The 22,434-nt window shown below is 44.8% G+C and overlaps 1 protein-coding gene and 1 long non-coding RNA gene across 2 annotated transcripts in view; one reads left to right on the top strand and one right to left on the bottom strand.

The window, feature by feature from the left end:
• Positions 1–22,434, bottom strand: part of LOC145504749 (NBPF family member NBPF19-like) — a 251,607-nt gene that overhangs the window by 18,432 nt on the left and 210,741 nt on the right. The window contains exons 92-111 of the mRNA XM_081486056.1: positions 22,358–22,409; positions 21,540–21,715; positions 20,236–20,287; positions 19,137–19,351; positions 17,855–17,906; positions 17,037–17,212; positions 15,733–15,784; positions 14,634–14,848; positions 13,352–13,403; positions 12,534–12,709; positions 11,230–11,281; positions 10,128–10,342; positions 8,889–8,940; positions 8,071–8,246; positions 6,767–6,818; positions 5,668–5,882; positions 4,386–4,437; positions 3,568–3,743; positions 2,264–2,315; positions 1,165–1,379 (exon numbers count right to left, since the gene is read on the bottom strand). Of these exons, the coding sequence (XP_081342182.1) occupies positions 1,165–1,379; positions 2,264–2,315; positions 3,568–3,743; positions 4,386–4,437; positions 5,668–5,882; positions 6,767–6,818; positions 8,071–8,246; positions 8,889–8,940; positions 10,128–10,342; positions 11,230–11,281; positions 12,534–12,709; positions 13,352–13,403; positions 14,634–14,848; positions 15,733–15,784; positions 17,037–17,212; positions 17,855–17,906; positions 19,137–19,351; positions 20,236–20,287; positions 21,540–21,715; positions 22,358–22,409 (2,475 nt within the window). The remainder of the gene's footprint in view (positions 1–1,164; positions 1,380–2,263; positions 2,316–3,567; positions 3,744–4,385; positions 4,438–5,667; positions 5,883–6,766; positions 6,819–8,070; positions 8,247–8,888; positions 8,941–10,127; positions 10,343–11,229; positions 11,282–12,533; positions 12,710–13,351; positions 13,404–14,633; positions 14,849–15,732; positions 15,785–17,036; positions 17,213–17,854; positions 17,907–19,136; positions 19,352–20,235; positions 20,288–21,539; positions 21,716–22,357; positions 22,410–22,434) is intronic.
• The window catches only part of LOC145504771 (uncharacterized), a 375,749-nt gene that overhangs the window by 218,685 nt on the left and 134,630 nt on the right, over positions 1–22,434 (top strand). The gene's annotated exons all lie outside the window — the stretch shown is intronic.

Here is a 22,434-nt window from a genome sequence, read left to right as displayed (position 1 = left end):
TATCTTCAGAATGTGGTAACAGGCTATTGAGACAGAAATAATCCAGGAGGCCCTAGAATGAGCCTCAGAAGAAGGCACTGGGTTTCCTTCTTGAGCCGTTGGACAAATTTCCTTGAGATGATATGTCATCGGCAGAGTATCCTGATCCCCAGTCTGTGCAAACAGCTAAATATATCCTTTTCCCCACAGTTCCTGGGGAACAACTTAATTATATCCTCAGCCTGCTATAATACTCAGGCTTTTTTCATCTGAAATGTTGTTTATTAATGGGATAAGTGATTTCACACTGAGATTAACTGGGAGTGGAATCCACACACCATCAAGTCAAATGAATCTCAAAGCTGCAAACAGAGGCCATTCATCAGGTTGGGAAGTTCCAGGGCCCTGTCTTCCCTCAGAGCTGCTGCTGCTGCTGCTAAGTCGCTTCAGTCGTGTCCGTCTGTGCGACCTCATAGACGGCAGACCACCAGGATCCCCCGTCGCTGGGATTCTCCAGGCAAGACACTGGAGGGGGTTGCCATTTCCTTCTCAATGCATGAAAGTGAAAAGTGAAAGTGAAGTCGCACAGTCGTGTCCCCATGGACTTCGCGACCCCATGGAGCCTACCAGGCTACTCCATCCATGGGATTTTCCAGGCAAGAGTACTGGAGTGGGTTCCCATTGCCTTTTCCGTTACCTCAGAGAAACATACCAAAAACTGACAGTGCGCATTACCTTCTGCTATCAGAAACTTCGAACAAGATAAGTCCAAGGAAAAGAGAGAGGCTATGGGTTGATAGACGTGAACGAAAGTCGTGACATCTCCAAAGAAATAAACAAGACTGCAAAAAGCCTTGGACAGGTGTAGGAACGCAGGGACATTACCCAGAAATGACAATTAAAGCATTTCCTGTGAGATAAGAGGTTCATTCAAAATTAGGAAGCCTTTGTACCTCCTGTGCCACAATTGCTAAGGTTCAGGTGAGTCTGGCTGGACCACCTTGGGTAGAGTGGTTTACCCCAGGGACAACCATGACAGGGAACTTAGAAAAGTTCATTCATAGAATGTCTCATTTTAAATGCAACTATAGAGTCTGGTTCAAATCAGGCTTCAGTATGGAAGCATAGGGTCTATCAAACGGGATCATTCTCCCAGAGTAGACTAACAGATATATCGAAGACTACCTGGGAGACCAGTCGAAATTTCATCCTCTTCAGCATGAGAGCAACCACAGGCTCCATCCATGGCAGACTCCACATTCTCTTCATCAAATGCAAATTTTCCATCACTGGAAGGCTGGTTGCAGGCAGAACCTTCCTGGAGAGTGGAAGGTACTGAAACACATTCATCTTGGGATTGCTGGAACACCACCTGCTTTTCAACATCCAGCAAGTTCACGCTGTGTCAGGGGGAGAAGGGATGACAGAAAATTAAGAGGATTCGACCCCAAGCTATCTGGCTGGTTTTCATGACAGGCATTGAGTTTGCTCACAGAAAGCAAAAGGGCAGTCCCCTTAAGGAGGGAAGTAACTCCTCCTGATGTGGAGTGGAGTGTGGGTGCCATGGGGTAGGAGAGAGACAGCAGGTTCTCTGGGCACTGGGCACACAACCAGCGGTTGAAGGAGGAGATGGAATTTTCCCTACATGCTAACGTCACCACCCCCAGCACACACAGAAGGCAGGGACAGTGGTTCAGACGTTTCTGCACAGATTGTATTGATCTGGATATCCTGTGTCCAAGTGAACACAGCTTTTAAGAAGTTAAAGATGTGTTTGAGTTTGGACTCTATTCCATTCAATTTTAAAATATTTCTTGGCACAAATATAGCTTCAAGATCAGTTTTTCAGAGTTGGAGAAAAAGGAGGTATAGACTAGATATTCTGCCTTCAAGAACTATTTTTTTCAATATTTTGTTGTAATATGAATATCGTTCGATTTTCCTCCCTTGAAATCAAATATTTACCAACATGCTGATGCCAAACCAGTGTAAGACCCATAGTCTCTCACCCTACTTTAACCACTCAGGAGAAAACACACGAATACAGGAACTCCCAGGTTTAGTTATTTCACCTGGGACAACTCACTGTACATTACTAAACTTGAAGGATTGAAAAACTGAAACGCACAAACTTGTGAAACATAAATAGACAACACTACTAAAGAGATACTTGCTGCTGCATGAATAGATGAAAGAGTTACATAGAGTACTTTCTATTTTTCTCTGGATCTGAGGTCTCCTGCTGTCACCACTGACATTCACAGCCCACAGATCTTCAAATTACCTGGGAAATGAGAGCTCTTGTCCACTCACTTGCTTGTGATCGTTTTCATTGTCTAGTAGGAAATTCAGAGACAGCAGGTCATGAGAAGCAAATCAGATCTCACACATATCTACTCAGGAAACACATATACAACAGGGACCTTAATATTCTAATTGCAAGAACATAATTCTTTAGCAAAGATATTCTAGGACACTTAAGTCGTATGAGAATTAGACTGGACTGCTTCCAGACCCATCGAGGAAATTTGCTGCTTGATCTGGTATCTCTCCCAACAGCCTTCGTTCTGAGTCTGTAGAAGCACTTAAAAATGTATTTTCCACAGAGATGCTAGAAAATGAGCTGAGTTATTTTCTAGAATTATTTCTATAGTGCTGCTTGGTCCCATCAGACTATGTGGTTGTTGATGGTTTAGAGGAATTTATACTTGAGACTAGAGTGATGGGTGAATTGTGAAAGCGTTAGCCGCTCAGTAGTGGCGGTCTCTTTGTGACCGCATGGACTATAGCCCACCAGGCTCCTCTCTGTCCATTGAATTCTCCACCCAAGAATACTAGAGTGGGTGCCATTCTCTTGTCCAGAGGATCTTCATGATACAGGGATTGAACCTGGGTCTCCTGCATTGCGGGCAGATTCTTTACCATCTGAGCCACCAGGGAAGCCCAGTGAAATCTATTAACCTTCAAATCAAAAAGAATCTTTGGTGCTACACAGAAACCATGACGTTTTGACGCTGGAGGAACTGCCAGAGCCCAGCCTTACTTCATGGAAACATCCAAGCAAGGCAATGGGACAGTTGTGTCTGTCTTGGTGTCAGATACCATCTTAGCTAAGACCTGCCAACATCGAGAAAAGGGAGACTGGGGCTGAGCGCAGTAAAACACATGATGGAAATCACCTCTCCTTATAAAGAGGCAAGTCTGTCATCACTTCTGGAGAGGCCACGAACATTGACAAAAATTTAACTCATTGCGGGGAACAACACACTGGCTCCAAACGAGTTCTGACAGACACCTCCTGTGGATTTCCAGCTGAGGTGGTTGAGAGTTGTCACAAGCGCTTTGTGTCAAATGCCTGATACTGGGGTCAGGGTGACAGAGACAAGCCCGGAGCCAAAAAATGAATGAGAGCTCCCTGACCCACCTGATGTCTGTACTTAAAAGTCTACCACAGAGTCTCATCCAAATCACTGTCTACAGCGCTTCCAACAGGGATGACAAACCTCAGCACCCCAGAGGTGGGGAGTACGAAGCGTACAGAGTCTACCTGGGCATATAGGTGGAGTTCTATCACAAGAAAATACTCACTGGTTACATCCCGAGCATAAGACACATCCACGTCCTCAGGTGAGAAGATGGCATTGCTCCGATAAGGCCAGAAGGAGTCTGACAGGTCAGGAAGAACTGAGTAAGTCAGGTAGTGTTCATCTAGAGAGTCCTGTGGGACTCCATTCTCTATCATCTGTGGCAGCTGTCTGTTGAACCTGGTGGGGAGGGACGGCAAAAGACTAAGCCAAGACTTATCAGAAACTGTACAGTCCTATCTGGTTTTGATGGAATGTTTGAGTGGTGAAGCCAAGGGTCTGATCCATGACAGGGAGAAAACTCTGTTTTGTGTGTGAGACACAGCGTGGTTTCACAGGGGCAGAAGAGGGAAAAAGCAGTAGGTGCTCAGTGGTCTGACCAAATAACAGGCTGATGAACAGACAGATTTCTCTGTGATGGTACAGTCACGCCTCACATACAGGGACACGGAGTAGTGGCTTTCACACTTCCACTTACATGGCATTGACATTACTATGCCACACATGCCAGCATGCTAACACCAAACATATAGCAGATATGCATCTCACTCTAGAAACCACACCTGATAGAAAAATTGAGTGCAAAAAAATCACTCTGACTTAGTTCACCTGGGTCGACTGACTTGGGGTTGAAACTTGACCAGTAAATAAGAAATTGGAAACAATATAAGTACCACAGTGAAAGCAGAGAACATTATGAAAAAGAATAATAGTGGTGGGCAAAACTGACGACACAATACATTCAGCACTTTCTGTCTTTCCCCGGATCAGAGGTCTGCAGAGGTTATCACTGTACAGGAGCCCACAGATATTCAAAATTACCTCGGGGCCACAACCGCTGCTCCTTTCAGGTCATCGTGACCATTCTGGTTTTCTGCAAAGAAATTAACAGAAGAGTTATGTCAGGCAAATGCCTTTCCAAAACGCCCAATCCTGTGCCTATCTTCAGAATGTGGTAACAGGCTATTGAGACAGAAATAATCCAGGAGGCCCTAGAATGAGCCTCAGAAGAAGGCACTGGGTTTCCTTCTTGAGCCGTTGGACAAATTTCCTTGAGATGATATGTCATCGGCAGAGTATCCTGATCCCCAGTCTGTGCAAACAGCTAAATATATCCTTTTCCCCACAGTTCCTGGGGAACAACTTAATTATATCCTCAGCCTGCTATAATACTCAGGCTTTTTTCATCTGAAATGTTGTTTATTAATGGGATAAGTGATTTCACACTGAGATTAACTGGGAGTGGAATCCACACACCATCAAGTCAAATGAATCTCAAAGCTGCAAACAGAGGCCATTCATCAGGTTGGGAAGTTCCAGGGCCCTGTCTTCCCTCAGAGCTGCTGCTGCTGCTGCTAAGTCGCTTCAGTCGTGTCCGTCTGTGCGACCTCATAGACGGCAGACCACCAGGATCCCCCGTCGCTGGGATTCTCCAGGCAAGACACTGGAGGGGGTTGCCATTTCCTTCTCAATGCATGAAAGTGAAAAGTGAAAGTGAAGTCGCACAGTCGTGTCCCCATGGACTTCGCGACCCCATGGAGCCTACCAGGCTACTCCATCCATGGGATTTTCCAGGCAAGAGTACTGGAGTGGGTTCCCATTGCCTTTTCCGTTACCTCAGAGAAACATACCAAAAAATGACAGTGCGCATTACCTTCTGCTATCAGAAACTTCGAACAAGATAAGTCCAAGGAAAAGAGAGAGGCTATGGGTTGATAGACGTGAACGAAAGTCGTGACATCTCCAAAGAAATAAACAAGACTGCAAAAAGCCTTGGACAGGTGTAGGAACGCAGGGACATTACCCAGAAATGACAATTAAAGCATTTCCTGTGAGATAAGAGGTTCATTCAAAATTAGGAAGCCTTTGTACCTCCTGTGCCACAATTGCTAAGGTTCAGGTGAGTCTGGCTGGACCACCTTGGGTAGAGTGGTTTACCCCAGGGACAACCATGACAGGGAACTTAGAAAAGTTCATTCATAGAATGTCTCATTTTAAATGCAACTATAGAGTCTGGTTCAAATCAGGCTTCAGTATGGAAGCATAGGGTCTATCAAACGGGATCATTCTCCCAGAGTAGACTAACAGATATATCGAAGACTACCTGGGAGACCAGTCGAAATTTCATCCTCTTCAGCATGAGAGCAACCACAGGCTCCATCCATGGCAGACTCCACATTCTCTTCATCAAATGCAAATTTTCCATCACTGGAAGGCTGGTTGCAGGCAGAACCTTCCTGGAGAGTGGAAGGTACTGAAACACATTCATCTTGGGATTGCTGGAACACCACCTGCTTTTCAACATCCAGCAAGTTCACGCTGTGTCAGGTGGAGAAGGGATGACAGAAAATTAAGAGGATTCGACCCCAAGCTATCTGGCTGGTTTTCATGACAGGCATTGAGTTTGCTCACAGAAAGCAAAAGGGCAGTCCCCTTAAGGAGGGAAGTAACTCCTCCTGATGTGGAGTGGAGTGTGGGTGCCATGGGGTAGGAGAGAGACAGCAGGTTCTCTGGGCACTGGGCACACAACCAGCGGTTGAAGGAGGAGATGGAATTTTCCCTACATGCTAACGTCACCACCCCCAGCACACACAGAAGGCAGGGACAGTGGTTCAGACTTTTCTGCACAGATTGTATTGATCTGGATATCCTGTGTCCAAGTGAACACAGCTTTTAAGAAGTTAAAGATGTGTTTGAGTTTGGACTCTATTCCATTCAATTTTAAAATATTTCTTGGCACAAATATAGCTTCAAGATCAGTTTTTCAGAGTTGGAGAAAAAGGAGGTATAGACTAGATATTCTGCCTTCAAGAACTATTTTTTTCAATATTTTGTTGTAATATGAATATCGTTCGATTTTCCTCCCTTGAAATCAAATATTTACCAACATGCTGATGCCAAACCAGTGTAAGACCCATAGTCTCTCACCCTACTTTAACCACTCAGGAGAAAACACACGAATACAGGAACTCCCAGGTTTAGTTATTTCACCTGGGACAACTCACTGTACATTACTAAACTTGAAGGATTGAAAAACTGAAACGCACAAACTTGTGAAACATAAATAGACAACACTACTAAAGAGATACTTGCTGCTGCATGAATAGATGAAAGAGTTACATAGAGTACTTTCTATTTTTCTCTGGATCTGAGGTCTCCTGCTGTCACCACTGACATTCACAGCCCACAGATTTTCAAATTACCTGGGAAATGAGAGCTCTTGTCCACTCACTTGCTTGTGATCGTTTTCATTGTCTAGTAGGAAATTCAGAGACAGCAGGTCATGAGAAGCAAATCAGATCTCACACATATCTACTCAGGAAACACATATACAACAGGGACCTTAATATTCTAATTGCAAGAACATAATTCTTTAGCAAAGATATTCTAGGACACTTAAGTCGTATGAGAATTAGACTGGACTGCTTCCAGACCCATCGAGGAAATTTGCTGATTGATCTGGTATCTCTCCCAACAGCCTTCGTTCTGAGTCTGTAGAAGCACTTAAAAATGTATTTTCCACAGAGATGCTAGAAAATGAGCTGAGTTATTTTCTAGAATTATTTATATAGTGCTGCTTGGTCCCATCAGACTATGTGGTTGTTGATGGTTTAGAGGAATTCATACTTGAGACTGGAGTGATGGGTGAATTGTGAAAGTGTTAGCCGCTCAGTAGTGGCGGTCTCTTTGTGACCGCATGGACTATAGCCCACCAGGCTCCTCTCTGTCCATTGAATTCTCCACCCAAGAATACTAGAGTGGGTGCCATTCTCTTGTCCAGAGGATCTTCATGATACAGGGATTGAACCTGGGTCTCCTGCATTGCGGGCAGATTCTTTACCATCTGAGCCACCAGGGAAGCCCAGTGAAATCTATTAACCTTCAAATCAAAAAGAATCTTTGGTGCTACACAGAAACCATGACCATTTGAAGCTGGAGGAACTGCCAGAGCCCAGCCTTACTTCATGGAAACATCCAAGCAAGGCAATGGGACAGTTGTGTCTGTCTTGGTGTCAGATACCATCTTAGCTAAGACCTGCCAACATCGAGAAAAGGGAGACTGGGGCTGAGCGCAGTAAAACACATGATGGAAATCACCTCTCCTTATAAAGAGGCAAGTCTGTCATCACTTCTGGAGAGGCCACGAACATTGACAAAAATTTAACTCATTGCGGGGAACAACACACTGGCTCCAAACGAGTTCTGACAGACACCTCCTGTGGATTTCCAGCTGAGGTGGTTGAGAGTTGTCACAAGTGCTTTGTGTCAAATGCCTGATACTGGGGTCAGGGTGACAGAGACAAGCCCGGAGCCAAGAAATGAATGAGAGCTCCCTGACCCACCTGATGTCTGTACTTAAAAGTCTACCACAGAGTCTCATCCAAATCACTGTCTACAGCGCTTCCAACAGGGATGACAAACCTCAGCACCCCAGAGGTGGGGAGTACGAAGCGTACAGAGTCTACCTGGGCATATAGGTGGAGTTCTATCACAAGAAAATACTCACTGGTTACATCCCGAGCATAAGACACATCCACGTCCTCAGGTGAGAAGATGGCATTGCTCCGATAAGGCCAGAAGGAGTCTGACAGGTCAGGAAGAACTGAGTAAGTCAGGTAGTGTTCATCTAGAGAGTCCTGTGGGACTCCATTCTCTATCATCTGTGGCAGCTGTCTGTTGAACCTGGTGGGGAGGGACGGCAAAAGACTAAGCCAAGACTTATCAGAAACTGTACAGTCCTATCTGGTTTTGATGGAATGTTTGAGTGGTGAAGCCAAGGGTCTGATCCATGACAGGGAGAAAACTCTGTTTTGTGTGTGAGACACAGCGTGGTTTTACAGGGGCAGAAGAGAGAAAAAGCAGTAGGTGCTCAGTGGTCTGACCAAATAACAGGCTGATGAACAGACAGATTTCTCTGTGATGGTACAGTCACGCCTCACATACAGGGACACGGAGTAGTGGCTTTCACACTTCCACTTACATGGCATTGACATTACTATGACACACATGCCAGCATGCTAACACCAAACATATAGCAGATATGCATCTCACTCTAGAAACCACACCTGATAGAAAAATTGAGTGCAAAAAAATCACTCTGACTTAGTTCACCTGGGTCGACTGACTTGGGTTTGAAACTTGACCAGTAAATAAGAAATTGGAAACAATATAAGTACCACAGTGAAAGCAGAGAACATTATGAAAAAGAATAATAGTGGTGGGCAAAACTGACGACACAATACATTCAGCACTTTCTGTCTTTCCCCGGATCAGAGGACTGCAGAGGTTATCACTGTACAGGAGCCCACAGATATTCAAAATTACCTCGGGGCCACAACCGCTGCTCCTTTCAGGTCATCGTGACCATTCTGGTTTTCTGCAAAGAAATTAACAGAAGAGTTATGTCAGGCAAATGCCTTTCCAAAACGCCCAATCCTGTGCCTATCTTCAGAATGTGGTAACAGGCTATTGAGACAGAAATAATCCAGGAGGCCCTAGAATGAGCCTCAGAAGAAGGCACTGGGTTTCCTTCTTGAGCCGTTGGACAAATTTCCTTGAGATGATATGTCATCGGCAGAGTATCCTGATCCCTAGTCTGTGCAAACAGCTAAATATATCCTTTTCCCCACAGTTCCTGGGGAACAACTTAATTATATCCTCAGCCTGCTATAATACTCAGGCTTTTTTCATCTGAAATGTTGTTTATTAATGGGATAAGTGATTTCACACTGAGATTAAATGGGAGTGGAATCCACACACCATCAAGTCAAATGAATCTCAAAGCTGCAAACAGAGGCCATTCATCAGGTTGGGAAGTTCCAGGGCCCTGTCTTCCCTCAGAGCTGCTGCTGCTGCTGCTAAGTCGCTTCAGTCGTGTCCGTCTGTGCGACCTCATAGACGGCAGACCACCAGGATCCCCCGTCGCTGGGATTCTCCAGGCAAGACACTGGAGGGGGTTGCCATTTCCTTCTCAATGCATGAAAGTGAAAAGTGAAAGTGAAGTCGCACAGTCGTGTCCCCATGGACTTCGCGACCCCATGGAGCCTACCAGGCTACTCCATCCATGGGATTTTCCAGGCAAGAGTACTGGAGTGGGTTCCCATTGCCTTTTCCGTTACCTCAGAGAAACATACCAAAAACTGACAGTGCGCATTACCTTCTGCTATCAGAAACTTCGAACAAGATAAGTCCAAGGAAAAGAGAGAGGCTATGGGTTGATAGACGTGAACGAAAGTCGTGACATCTCCAAAGAAATAAACAAGACTGCAAAAAGCCTTGGACAGGTGTAGGAACGCAGGGACATTACCCAGAAATGACAATTAAAGCATTTCCTGTGAGATAAGAGGTTCATTCTAAATTAAGAAGCCTTTGTACCTCCTGTGCCACAATTGCTAAGGTTCATGTGAGTCTGGCTGGACCTCCTTGGGTAGAGTGGTTTACCCAAGGGACAACCATGACAGGGAACTTAGAAAAGTTCATTCATAGAATGTCTCATTTTAAATGCAGGGTCTATCAAATGGGATCATTCTCCAAGTGGAGACTAACAGATATATCGAAGACTACCTGGGAGACCAGTCGGAATTTCATCCTCTTCAGCATGAGAGCAACCACAGGCTCCATCCATGGCAGACTCCACATTCTCTTCATCAAATGCAAATTTTCCATCACTGGAAGGCTGGTTGCAGGCAGAACCTTCCTGGAGAGTGGAAGGTACTGAAACACATTCATCTTGGGATTGCTGGAACACCACCTTCTTTTCAACATCCAGCAAGTTCACGCTGTGTCAGATGGAGAAGGGATGACAGAAAATTAAGAGGATTCGACCCCAAGCTATCTGGCTGGTTTTCATGACAGGCATTGAGTTTGCTCACAGAAAGCAAAAGGGCAGTCCCCTTAAGGAGGGAAGTAACTCCTCCTGATGTGGAGTGGAGTGTGGGTGCCATGGGGTGGGAGAGAGACAGCAGGTTCTCTGGGCACTGGGCACACAACCAGCGGTTGAAGGAGGAGATGGAATTTTCCGTACATGCTAACGTCACCACCGCCAGCACACCCGGAAGACAGGGACAGTGGTTCAAAGTTTTTTTCTGCACAGATTGTATTGATCTGGATATCCTGAGTCCAAGTGAACACAGCTTTTAAGAAGTTAAAGAAGTGCTTGAGTTTGGACTGTATGCCATTCAATTTAAAATTTTTTATTGGCACAAATATAGCTTCAAAATCAGTTTTTCAGAGTTGGAGAAAAAGGAGGTATAGAATAGATATTCTGCCTTCAAGAACTATTTGTTTCAACATTTTGTTGTAATATGAATATCGTTCTCTTTTCCTCCCTTGAAATCCAATATTTACCAACATGCTGATGCCAAACCAGTGTAAGACCCATAGGCTCTCACCCTACTTTAACCACTCAGGAGAAAACACACGAATACAGCAACTCCCAGGTTTAGTTATTTGACAAGGGTCAACCCACTGTACATTACTAAACTTGAAGGATTCAAAAACTGAAACGCACAAACTTGTGAAACATAAATAGACAACACTATTAAAGAGATAATTGCTGTTGAATGAATAGATGAAAGAGTTACATAGAGTACTTTCTATTTTTCTCTGGATCTGAGGTCTCCTGCTGTCACCACTGACATTCACAGCCCACAGATCTTCAAATTACCTGGGAAATGAGAGCTCTTGTCCACTCACTTGCTTGTGATCGTTTTCATTGTCTAGTAGGAAATTCAGAGACAGCAGGTCATGAGAAGCAAATCAGATCTCACACATATCTACTCAGGAAACACATATACAACAGGGACCTTAATATTCTAATTGTAAGAACATAATTCTTTAGCAAAGATATTCTAGGACACTTAAGTCATATGAGAATTAGACTGGACTGCTTCCAGACCCATCGAGGAAATTTGCTGCTTGATCTGGTATCTCTCCCAACAGCCTTTGTTCTGAGTCTGTATAAGCACTTAAAAATGTATTTTCCACAGAGATGCTAGAAAATGAGCTGAGTTATTTTCTAGAATTATTTCTATAGTGCTGCTTGGTCCCATCAGACTATGTGGCTGTTGATGGTTTAGAGGAATTTATACTTGAGACTAGAGTGATGGGTGAATTGTGAAAGCGTTAGCCGCTCAGTGGTGGCGGTCTCTTTGTGACCGCATGGACTATAGCCCACCAGGCTCCTCTCTGTCCATTGAATTCTCCACCCAAGAATACTAGAGTGGGTGCCATTCTCTTGTCCAGAGGATCTTCATGATACAGGGATTGAACCTGGGTCTCCTGCATTGCGGGCAGATTCTTTACCATCTGAGCCACCAGGGAAGCCCAGTGAAATCTATTAACCTTCAAATCAAAAAGAATCTTTGGTGCTACACAGAAACCATGACCATTTGAAGCTGGAGGAACTGCCAGAGCCCAGCCTTACTTCATGGAAACATCCAAGCAAGGCAATGGGACAGTTGTATCTGTCTTGGTGTCAGATACCATCTTAGCTAAGACCTGCCAACATCGAGAAAAGGGAGACTGGGGCTGAGCGCAGTAAAACACATGATGGAAATCACCTGTCCTTATAAAGAGGCAAGTCTGTCATCACTTCTGGAGAGGCCACGAACATTGACACAAATTTAAATCATTGCGGGGAATAACACACTGGCTCCAAACGAGTTCTGACAGACACCTCCTGTGGATTTCCAGCTGAGGTGGTTGAGAGTTGTCACAAGCGCTTTGTGTCAAATGCCTGATACTGGGGTCAGGGTGACAGAGACAAGCCCGGAGCCAAAAAATGAATGAGAGCTCCCTGACCCACCTGATGTCTGTACTTAAAAGTCTACCACAGAGTCTCATCCAAATCACTGTCTACAGCGCTTCCAACAGGGATGACAAACCTCAGCACCCCAGAGGTGGGGAGTACGAAGCGTACAGAGTCTACCTGGGCATATAGGTGGAGTTCTATCACAAGAAAATACTCACTGGTTACATCCCGAGCATAAGACACATCCACGTCCTCAGGTGAGAAGATGGCATTGCTCCGATAAGGCCAGAAGGAGTCTGACAGGTCAGGAAGAACTGAGTAAGTCAGGTAGTGTTCATCTAGAGAGTCCTGTGGGACTCCATTCTCTATCATCTGTGGCAGCTGTCTGTTGAACCTGGAGGGGAGGGACGGCAAAAGATTAAGCCAAGACTTATCAGAAACTGTACAGTCCTTTCTGGTTTTGATGGAATGTTTGAGTGGTGAAGCCAAGGGTCTGATCCATGACAGGGAGAAAACTCTGTTTTGTGTGTGAGACACAGCGTGGTTTTACAGAGGCAGAAGAGAGAAAAAGCAGTAGGTGCTCAGTGGTCTGACCAAATAACAGGCTGATGAACAGACAGATTTCTCTGTGATGGTACAGTCACGCCTCACATACAGGGACACGGAGTAGTGGCTTTCACACTTCCACTTACATGGCATTGACATTACTATGCCACACATGCCAGCATGCTAACACCAAACATATAGCAGATATTCATCTCACTCTAGAAACCACACCTGATAGAAAAATTGAGTGCAAAAAAATCACTCTGACTTAGTTCACCTGGGTCGACTGACTTGGGGTTGAAACTTGACCAGTAAATAAGAAATTGGAAACAATATAAGTACCACAGTGAAAGCAGAGAACATTATGAAAAAGAATAATAGTGGTGGGCAAAACTGACGACACAATACATTCAGCACTTTCTGTCTTTCCCCGGATCAGAGGTCTGCAGAGGTTATCACTGTACAGGAGCCCACAGATATTCAAAATTACCTCGGGGCCACAACCGCTGCTCCTTTCAGGTCATCGTGACCATTCTGGTTTTCTGCAAAGAAATTAACAGAAGAGTTATGTCAGGCAAATGCCTTTCCAAAACGCCCAATCCTGTGCCTATCTTCAGAATGTGGTAACAGGCTATTGAGACAGAAATAATCCAGGAGGCCCTAGAATGAGCCTCAGAAGAAGGCACTGGGTTTCCTTCTTGAGCCGTTGGACAAATTTCCTTGAGATGATATGTCATCGGCAGAGTATCCTGATCCCCAGTCTGTGCAAACAGCTAAATATATCCTTTTCCCCACAGTTCCTGGGGAACAACTTAATTATATCCTCAGCCTGCTATAATACTCAGGCTTTTTTCATCTGAAATGTTGTTTATTAATGGGATAAGTGATTTCACACTGAGATTAACTGGGAGTGGAATCCACACACCATCAAGTCAAATGAATCTCAAAGCTGCAAACAGAGGCCATTCATCAGGTTGGGAAGTTCCAGGGCCCTGTCTTCCCTCAGAGCTGCTGCTGCTGCTGCTAAGTCGCTTCAGTCGTGTCCGTCTGTGCGACCTCATAGACGGCAGACCACCAGGATCCCCCGTCGCTGGGATTCTCCAGGCAAGACACTGGAGGGGGTTGCCATTTCCTTCTCAATGCATGAAAGTGAAAAGTGAAAGTGAAGTCGCACAGTCGTGTCCCCATGGACTTCGCGACCCCATGGAGCCTACCAGGCTACTCCATCCATGGGATTTTCCAGGCAAGAGTACTGGAGTGGGTTCCCATTGCCTTTTCCGTTACCTCAGAGAAACATACCAAAAACTGACAGTGCGCATTACCTTCTGCTATCAGAAACTTCGAACAAGATAAGTCCAAGGAAAAGAGAGAGGCTATGGGTTGATAGACGTGAACGAAAGTCGTGACATCTCCAAAGAAATAAACAAGACTGCAAAAAGCCTTGGACAGGTGTAGGAACGCAGGGACATTACCCAGAAATGACAATTAAAGCATTTCCTGTGAGATAAGAGGTTCATTCAAAATTAGGAAGCCTTTGTACCTCCTGTGCCACAATTGCTAAGGTTCAGGTGAGTCTGGCTGGACCACCTTGGGTAGAGTGGTTTACCCCAGGGACAACCATGACAGGGAACTTAGAAAAGTTCATTCATAGAATGTCTCATTTTAAATGCAACTATAGAGTCTGGTTCAAATCAGGCTTCAGTATGGAAGCATAGGGTCTATCAAACGGGATCATTCTCCCAGAGTAGACTAACAGATATATCGAAGACTACCTGGGAGACCAGTCGAAATTTCATCCTCTTCAGCATGAGAGCAACCACAGGCTCCATCCATGGCAGACTCCACATTCTCTTCATCAAATGCAAATTTTCCATCACTGGAAGGCTGGTTGCAGGCAGAACCTTCCTGGAGAGTGGAAGGTACTGAAACACATTCATCTTGGGATTGCTGGAACACCACCTGCTTTTCAACATCCAGCAAGTTCACGCTGTGTCAGGGGGAGAAGGGATGACAGAAAATTAAGAGGATTCGACCCCAAGCTATCTGGCTGGTTTTCATGACAGGCATTGAGTTTGCTCACAGAAAGCAAAAGGGCAGTCCCCTTAAGGAGGGAAGTAACTCCTCCTGATGTGGAGTGGAGTGTGGGTGCCATGGGGTAGGAGAGAGACAGCAGGTTCTCTGGGCACTGGGCACACAACCAGCGGTTGAAGGAGGAGATGGAATTTTCCCTACATGCTAACGTCACCACCCCCAGCACACACAGAAGGCAGGGACAGTGGTTCAGACTTTTCTGCACAGATTGTATTGATCTGGATATCCTGTGTCCAAGTGAACACAGCTTTTAAGAAGTTAAAGATGTGTTTGAGTTTGGACTCTATTCCATTCAATTTTAAAATATTTCTTGGCACAAATATAGCTTCAAGATCAGTTTTTCAGAGTTGGAGAAAAAGGAGGTATAGACTAGATATTCTGCCTTCAAGAACTATTTTTTTCAATATTTTGTTGTAATATGAATATCGTTCGATTTTCCTCCCTTGAAATCAAATATTTACCAACATGCTGATGCCAAACCAGTGTAAGACCCATAGTCTCTCACCCTACTTTAACCACTCAGGAGAAAACACACGAATACAGGAACTCCCAGGTTTAGTTATTTCACCTGGGACAACTCACTGTACATTACTAAACTTGAAGGATTGAAAAACTGAAACGCACAAACTTGTGAAACATAAATAGACAACACTACTAAAGAGATACTTGCTGCTGCATGAATAGATGAAAGAGTTACATAGAGTACTTTCTATTTTTCTCTGGATCTGAGGTCTCCTGCTGTCACCACTGACATTCACAGCCCACAGATCTTCAAATTACCTGGGAAATGAGAGCTCTTGTCCACTCACTTGCTTGTGATCGTTTTCATTGTCTAGTAGGAAATTCAGAGACAGCAGGTCATGAGAAGCAAATCAGATCTCACACATATCTACTCAGGAAACACATATACAACAGGGACCTTAATATTCTAATTGCAAGAACATAATTCTTTAGCAAAGATATTCTAGGACACTTAAGTCGTATGAGAATTAGACTGGACTGCTTCCAGACCCATCGAGGAAATTTGCTGCTTGATCTGGTATCTCTCCCAACAGCCTTCGTTCTGAGTCTGTAGAAGCACTTAAAAATGTATTTTCCACAGAGATGCTAGAAAATGAGCTGAGTTATTTTCTAGAATTATTTCTATAGTGCTGCTTGGTCCCATCAGACTATGTGGTTGTTGATGGTTTAGAGGAATTTATACTTGAGACTAGAGTGATGGGTGAATTGTGAAAGCGTTAGCCGCTCAGTAGTGGCGGTCTCTTTGTGACCGCATGGACTATAGCCCACCAGGCTCCTCTCTGTCCATTGAATTCTCCACCCAAGAATACTAGAGTGGGTGCCATTCTCTTGTCCAGAGGATCTTCATGATACAGGGATTGAACCTGGGTCTCCTGCATTGCGGGCAGATTCTTTACCATCTGAGCCACCAGGGAAGCCCAGTGAAATCTATTAACCTTCAAATCAAAAAGAATCTTTGGTGCTACACAGAAACCATGACCATTTGACGCTGGAGGAACTGCCAGAGCCCAGCCTTACTTCATGGAAACATCCAAGCAAGGCAATGGGACAGTTGTGTCTGTCTTGGTGTCAGATACCATCTTAGCTAAGACCTGCCAACATCGAGAAAAGGGAGACTGGGGCTGAGCGCAGTAAAACACATGATGGAAATCACCTCTCCTTATAAAGAGGCAAGTCTGTCATCACTTCTGGAGAGGCCACGAACATTGACAAAAATTTAACTCATTGCGGGGAACAACACACTGGCTCCAAACGAGTTCTGACAGACACCTCCTGTGGATTTCCAGCTGAGGTGGTTGAGAGTTGTCACAAGCGCTTTGTGTCAAATGCCTGATACTGGGGTCAGGGTGACAGAGACAAGCCCGGAGCCAAAAAATGAATGAGAGCTCCCTGACCCACCTGATGTCTGTACTTAAAAGTCTACCACAGAGTCTCATCCAAATCACTGTCTACAGCGCTTCCAACAGGGATGACAAACCTCAGCACCCCAGAGGTGGGGAGTACGAAGCGTACAGAGTCTACCTGGGCATATAGGTGGAGTTCTATCACAAGAAAATACTCACTGGTTACATCCCGAGCATAAGACACATCCACGTCCTCAGGTGAGAAGATGGCATTGCTCCGATAAGGCCAGAAGGAGTCTGACAGGTCAGGAAGAACTGAGTAAGTCAGGTAGTGTTCATCTAGAGAGTCCTGTGGGACTCCATTCTCTATCATCTGTGGCAGCTGTCTGTTGAACCTGGTGGGGAGGGACGGCAAAAGACTAAGCCAAGACTTATCAGAAACTGTACAGTCCTATCTGGTTTTGATGGAATGTTTGAGTGGTGAAGCCAAGGGTCTGATCCATGACAGGGAGAAAACTCTGTTTTGTGTGTGAGACACAGCGTGGTTTCACAGGGGCAGAAGAGGGAAAAAGCAGTAGGTGCTCAGTGGTCTGACCAAATAACAGGCTGATGAACAGACAGATTTCTCTGTGATGGTACAGTCACGCCTCACATACAGGGACACGGAGTAGTGGCTTTCACACTTCCACTTACATGGCATTGACATTACTATGCCACACATGCCAGCATGCTAACACCAAACATATAGCAGATATGCATCTCACTCTAGAAACCACACCTGATAGAAAAATTGAGTGCAAAAAAATCACTCTGACTTAGTTCACCTGGGTCGACTGACTTGGGGTTGAAACTTGACCAGTAAATAAGAAATTGGAAACAATATAAGTACCACAGTGAAAGCAGAGAACATTATGAAAAAGAATAATAGTGGTGGGCAAAACTGACGACACAATACATTCAGCACTTTCTGTCTTTCCCCGGATCAGAGGTCTGCAGAGGTTATCACTGTACAGGAGCCCACAGATATTCAAAATTACCTCGGGGCCACAACCGCTGCTCCTTTCAGGTCATCGTGACCATTCTGGTTTTCTGCAAAGAAATTAACAGAAGAGTTATGTCAGGCAAATGCCTTTCCAAAACGCCCAATCCTGTGCCTATCTTCAGAATGTGGTAACAGGCTATTGAGACAGAAATAATCCAGGAGGCCCTAGAATGAGCCTCAGAAGAAGGCACTGGGTTTCCTTCTTGAGCCGTTGGACAAATTTCCTTGAGATGATATGTCATCGGCAGAGTATCCTGATCCCCAGTCTGTGCAAACAGCTAAATATATCCTTTTCCCCACAGTTCCTGGGGAACAACTTAATTATATCCTCAGCCTGCTATAATACTCAGGCTTTTTTCATCTGAAATGTTGTTTATTAATGGGATAAGTGATTTCACACTGAGATTAACTGGGAGTGGAATCCACACACCATCAAGTCAAATGAATCTCAAAGCTGCAAACAGAGGCCATTCATCAGGTTGGGAAGTTCCAGGGCCCTGTCTTCCCTCAGAGCTGCTGCTGCTGCTGCTAAGTCGCTTCAGTCGTGTCCGTCTGTGCGACCTCATAGACGGCAGACCACCAGGATCCCCCGTCGCTGGGATTCTCCAGGCAAGACACTGGAGGGGGTTGCCATTTCCTTCTCAATGCATGAAAGTGAAAAGTGAAAGTGAAGTCGCACAGTCGTGTCCCCATGGACTTCGCGACCCCATGGAGCCTACCAGGCTACTCCATCCATGGGATTTTCCAGGCAAGAGTACTGGAGTGGGTTCCCATTGCCTTTTCCGTTACCTCAGAGAAACATACCAAAAAATGACAGTGCGCATTACCTTCTGCTATCAGAAACTTCGAACAAGATAAGTCCAAGGAAAAGAGAGAGGCTATGGGTTGATAGACGTGAACGAAAGTCGTGACATCTCCAAAGAAATAAACAAGACTGCAAAAAGCCTTGGACAGGTGTAGGAACGCAGGGACATTACCCAGAAATGACAATTAAAGCATTTCCTGTGAGATAAGAGGTTCATTCAAAATTAGGAAGCCTTTGTACCTCCTGTGCCACAATTGCTAAGGTTCAGGTGAGTCTGGCTGGACCACCTTGGGTAGAGTGGTTTACCCCAGGGACAACCATGACAGGGAACTTAGAAAAGTTCATTCATAGAATGTCTCATTTTAAATGCAACTATAGAGTCTGGTTCAAATCAGGCTTCAGTATGGAAGCATAGGGTCTATCAAACGGGATCATTCTCCCAGAGTAGACTAACAGATATATCGAAGACTACCTGGGAGACCAGTCGAAATTTCATCCTCTTCAGCATGAGAGCAACCACAGGCTCCATCCATGGCAGACTCCACATTCTCTTCATCAAATGCAAATTTTCCATCACTGGAAGGCTGGTTGCAGGCAGAACCTTCCTGGAGAGTGGAAGGTACTGAAACACATTCATCTTGGGATTGCTGGAACACCACCTGCTTTTCAACATCCAGCAAGTTCACGCTGTGTCAGGGGGAGAAGGGATGACAGAAAATTAAGAGGATTCGACCCCAAGCTATCTGGCTGGTTTTCATGACAGGCATTGAGTTTGCTCACAGAAAGCAAAAGGGCAGTCCCCTTAAGGAGGGAAGTAACTCCTCCTGATGTGGAGTGGAGTGTGGGTGCCATGGGGTAGGAGAGAGACAGCAGGTTCTCTGGGCACTGGGCACACAACCAGCGGTTGAAGGAGGAGATGGAATTTTCCCTACATGCTAACGTCACCACCCCCAGCACACACAGAAGGCAGGGACAGTGGTTCAGACTTTTCTGCACAGATTGTATTGATCTGGATATCCTGTGTCCAAGTGAACACAGCTTTTAAGAAGTTAAAGATGTGTTTGAGTTTGGACTCTATTCCATTCAATTTTAAAATATTTCTTGGCACAAATATAGCTTCAAGATCAGTTTTTCAGAGTTGGAGAAAAAGGAGGTATAGACTAGATATTCTGCCTTCAAGAACTATTTTTTTCAATATTTTGTTGTAATATGAATATCGTTCGATTTTCCTCCCTTGAAATCAAATATTTACCAACATGCTGATGCCAAACCAGTGTAAGACCCATAGTCTCTCACCCTACTTTAACCACTCAGGAGAAAACACACGAATACAGGAACTCCCAGGTTTAGTTATTTCACCTGGGACAACTCACTGTACATTACTAAACTTGAAGGATTGAAAAACTGAAACGCACAAACTTGTGAAACATAAATAGACAACACTACTAAAGAGATACTTGCTGCTGCATGAATAGATGAAAGAGTTACATAGAGTACTTTCTATTTTTCTCTGGATCTGAGGTCTCCTGCTGTCACCACTGACATTCACAGCCCACAGATTTTCAAATTACCTGGGAAATGAGAGCTCTTGTCCACTCACTTGCTTGTGATCGTTTTCATTGTCTAGTAGGAAATTCAGAGACAGCAGGTCATGAGAAGCAAATCAGATCTCACACATATCTACTCAGGAAACACATATACAACAGGGACCTTAATATTCTAATTGCAAGAACATAATTCTTTAGCAAAGATATTCTAGGACACTTAAGTCGTATGAGAATTAGACTGGACTGCTTCCAGACCCATCGAGGAAATTTGCTGATTGATCTGGTATCTCTCCCAACAGCCTTCGTTCTGAGTCTGTAGAAGCACTTAAAAATGTATTTTCCACAGAGATGCTAGAAAATGAGCTGAGTTATTTTCTAGAATTATTTCTATAGTGCTGCTTGGTCCCATCAGACTATGTGGTTGTTGATGGTTTAGAGGAATTTATACTTGAGACTAGAGTGATGGATGAATTGTGAAAGCGTTAGCCGCTCAGTAGTGGCGGTCTCTTTGTGACCGCATGGACTATAGCCCACCAGGCTCCTCTCTGTCCATTGAATTCTCCACCCAAGAATACTAGAGTGGGTGCCATTCTCTTGTCCAGAGGATCTTCATGATACAGGGATTGAACCTGGGTCTCCTGCATTGCGGGCAGATTCTTTACCATCTGAGCCACCAGGGAAGCCCAGTGAAATCTATTAACCTTCAAATCAAAAAGAATCTTTGGTGCTACACAGAAACCATGACCATTTGAAGCTGGAGGAACTGCCAGAGCCCAGCCTTACTTCATGGAAACATCCAAGCAAGGCAATGGGACAGTTGTGTCTGTCTTGGTGTCAGATACCATCTTAGCTAAGACCTGCCAACATCGAGAAAAGGGAGACTGGGGCTGAGCGCAGTAAAACACATGATGGAAATCACCTCTCCTTATAAAGAGGCAAGTCTGTCATCACTTCTGGAGAGGCCACGAACATTGACAAAAATTTAACTCATTGCGGGGAACAACACACTGGCTCCAAACGAGTTCTGACAGACACCTCCTGTGGATTTCCAGCTGAGGTGGTTGAGAGTTGTCACAAGTGCTTTGTGTCAAATGCCTGATACTGGGGTCAGGGTGACAGAGACAAGCCCGGAGCCAAAAAATGAATGAGAGCTCCCTGACCCACCTGATGTCTGTACTTAAAACTCTACCACAGAGTCTCATCCAAATCACTGTCTACAGCGCTTCCAACAGGGATGACAAACCTCAGCACCCCAGAGGTGGGGAGTACGAAGCGTACAGAGTCTACCTGGGCATATAGGTGGAGTTCTATCACAAGAAAATACTCACTGGTTACATCCCGAGCATAAGACACATCCACGTCCTCAGGTGAGAAGATGGCATTGCTCCGATAAGGCCAGAAGGAGTCTGACAGGTCAGGAAGAACTGAGTAAGTCAGGTAGTGTTCATCTAGAGAGTCCTGTGGGACTCCATTCTCTATCATCTGTGGCAGCTGTCTGTTGAACCTGGTGGGGAGGGACGGCAAAAGACTAAGCCAAGACTTATCAGAAACTGTACAGTCCTATCTGGTTTTGATGGAATGTTTGAGTGGTGAAGCCAAGGGTCTGATCCATGACAGGGAGAAAACTCTGTTTTGTGTGTGAGACACAGCGTGGTTTTACAGGGGCAGAAGAGAGAAAAAGCAGTAGGTGCTCAGTGGTCTGACCAAATAACAGGCTGATGAACAGACAGATTTCTCTGTGATGGTACAGTCACGCCTCACATACAGGGACACGGAGTAGTGGCTTTCACACTTCCACTTACATGGCATTGACATTACTATGACACACATGCCAGCATGCTAACACCAAACATATAGCAGATATGCATCTCACTCTAGAAACCACACCTGATAGAAAAATTGAGTGCAAAAAAATCACTCTGACTTAGTTCACCTGGGTCGACTGACTTGGGTTTGAAACTTGACCAGTAAATAAGAAATTGGAAACAATATAAGTACCACAGTGAAAGCAGAGAACATTATGAAAAAGAATAATAGTGGTGGGCAAAACTGACGACACAATACATTCAGCACTTTCTGTCTTTCCCCGGATCAGAGGACTGCAGAGGTTATCACTGTACAGGAGCCCACAGATATTCAAAATTACCTCGGGGCCACAACCGCTGCTCCTTTCAGGTCATCGTGACCATTCTGGTTTTCTGCAAAGAAATTAACAGAAGAGTT

This window comes from Giraffa tippelskirchi, chromosome 5 (genome assembly GCF_054371585.1).
Source record: "Giraffa tippelskirchi isolate mGirTip1 chromosome 5, T2T-mGirTip1v1.2.pri, whole genome shotgun sequence".
Lineage (NCBI taxonomy): Eukaryota > Metazoa > Chordata > Mammalia > Artiodactyla > Giraffidae > Giraffa > Giraffa tippelskirchi.
Note: the sequence above shows the minus strand (reverse complement) of the source record. Positions and strands in the feature narration are given on the sequence as shown.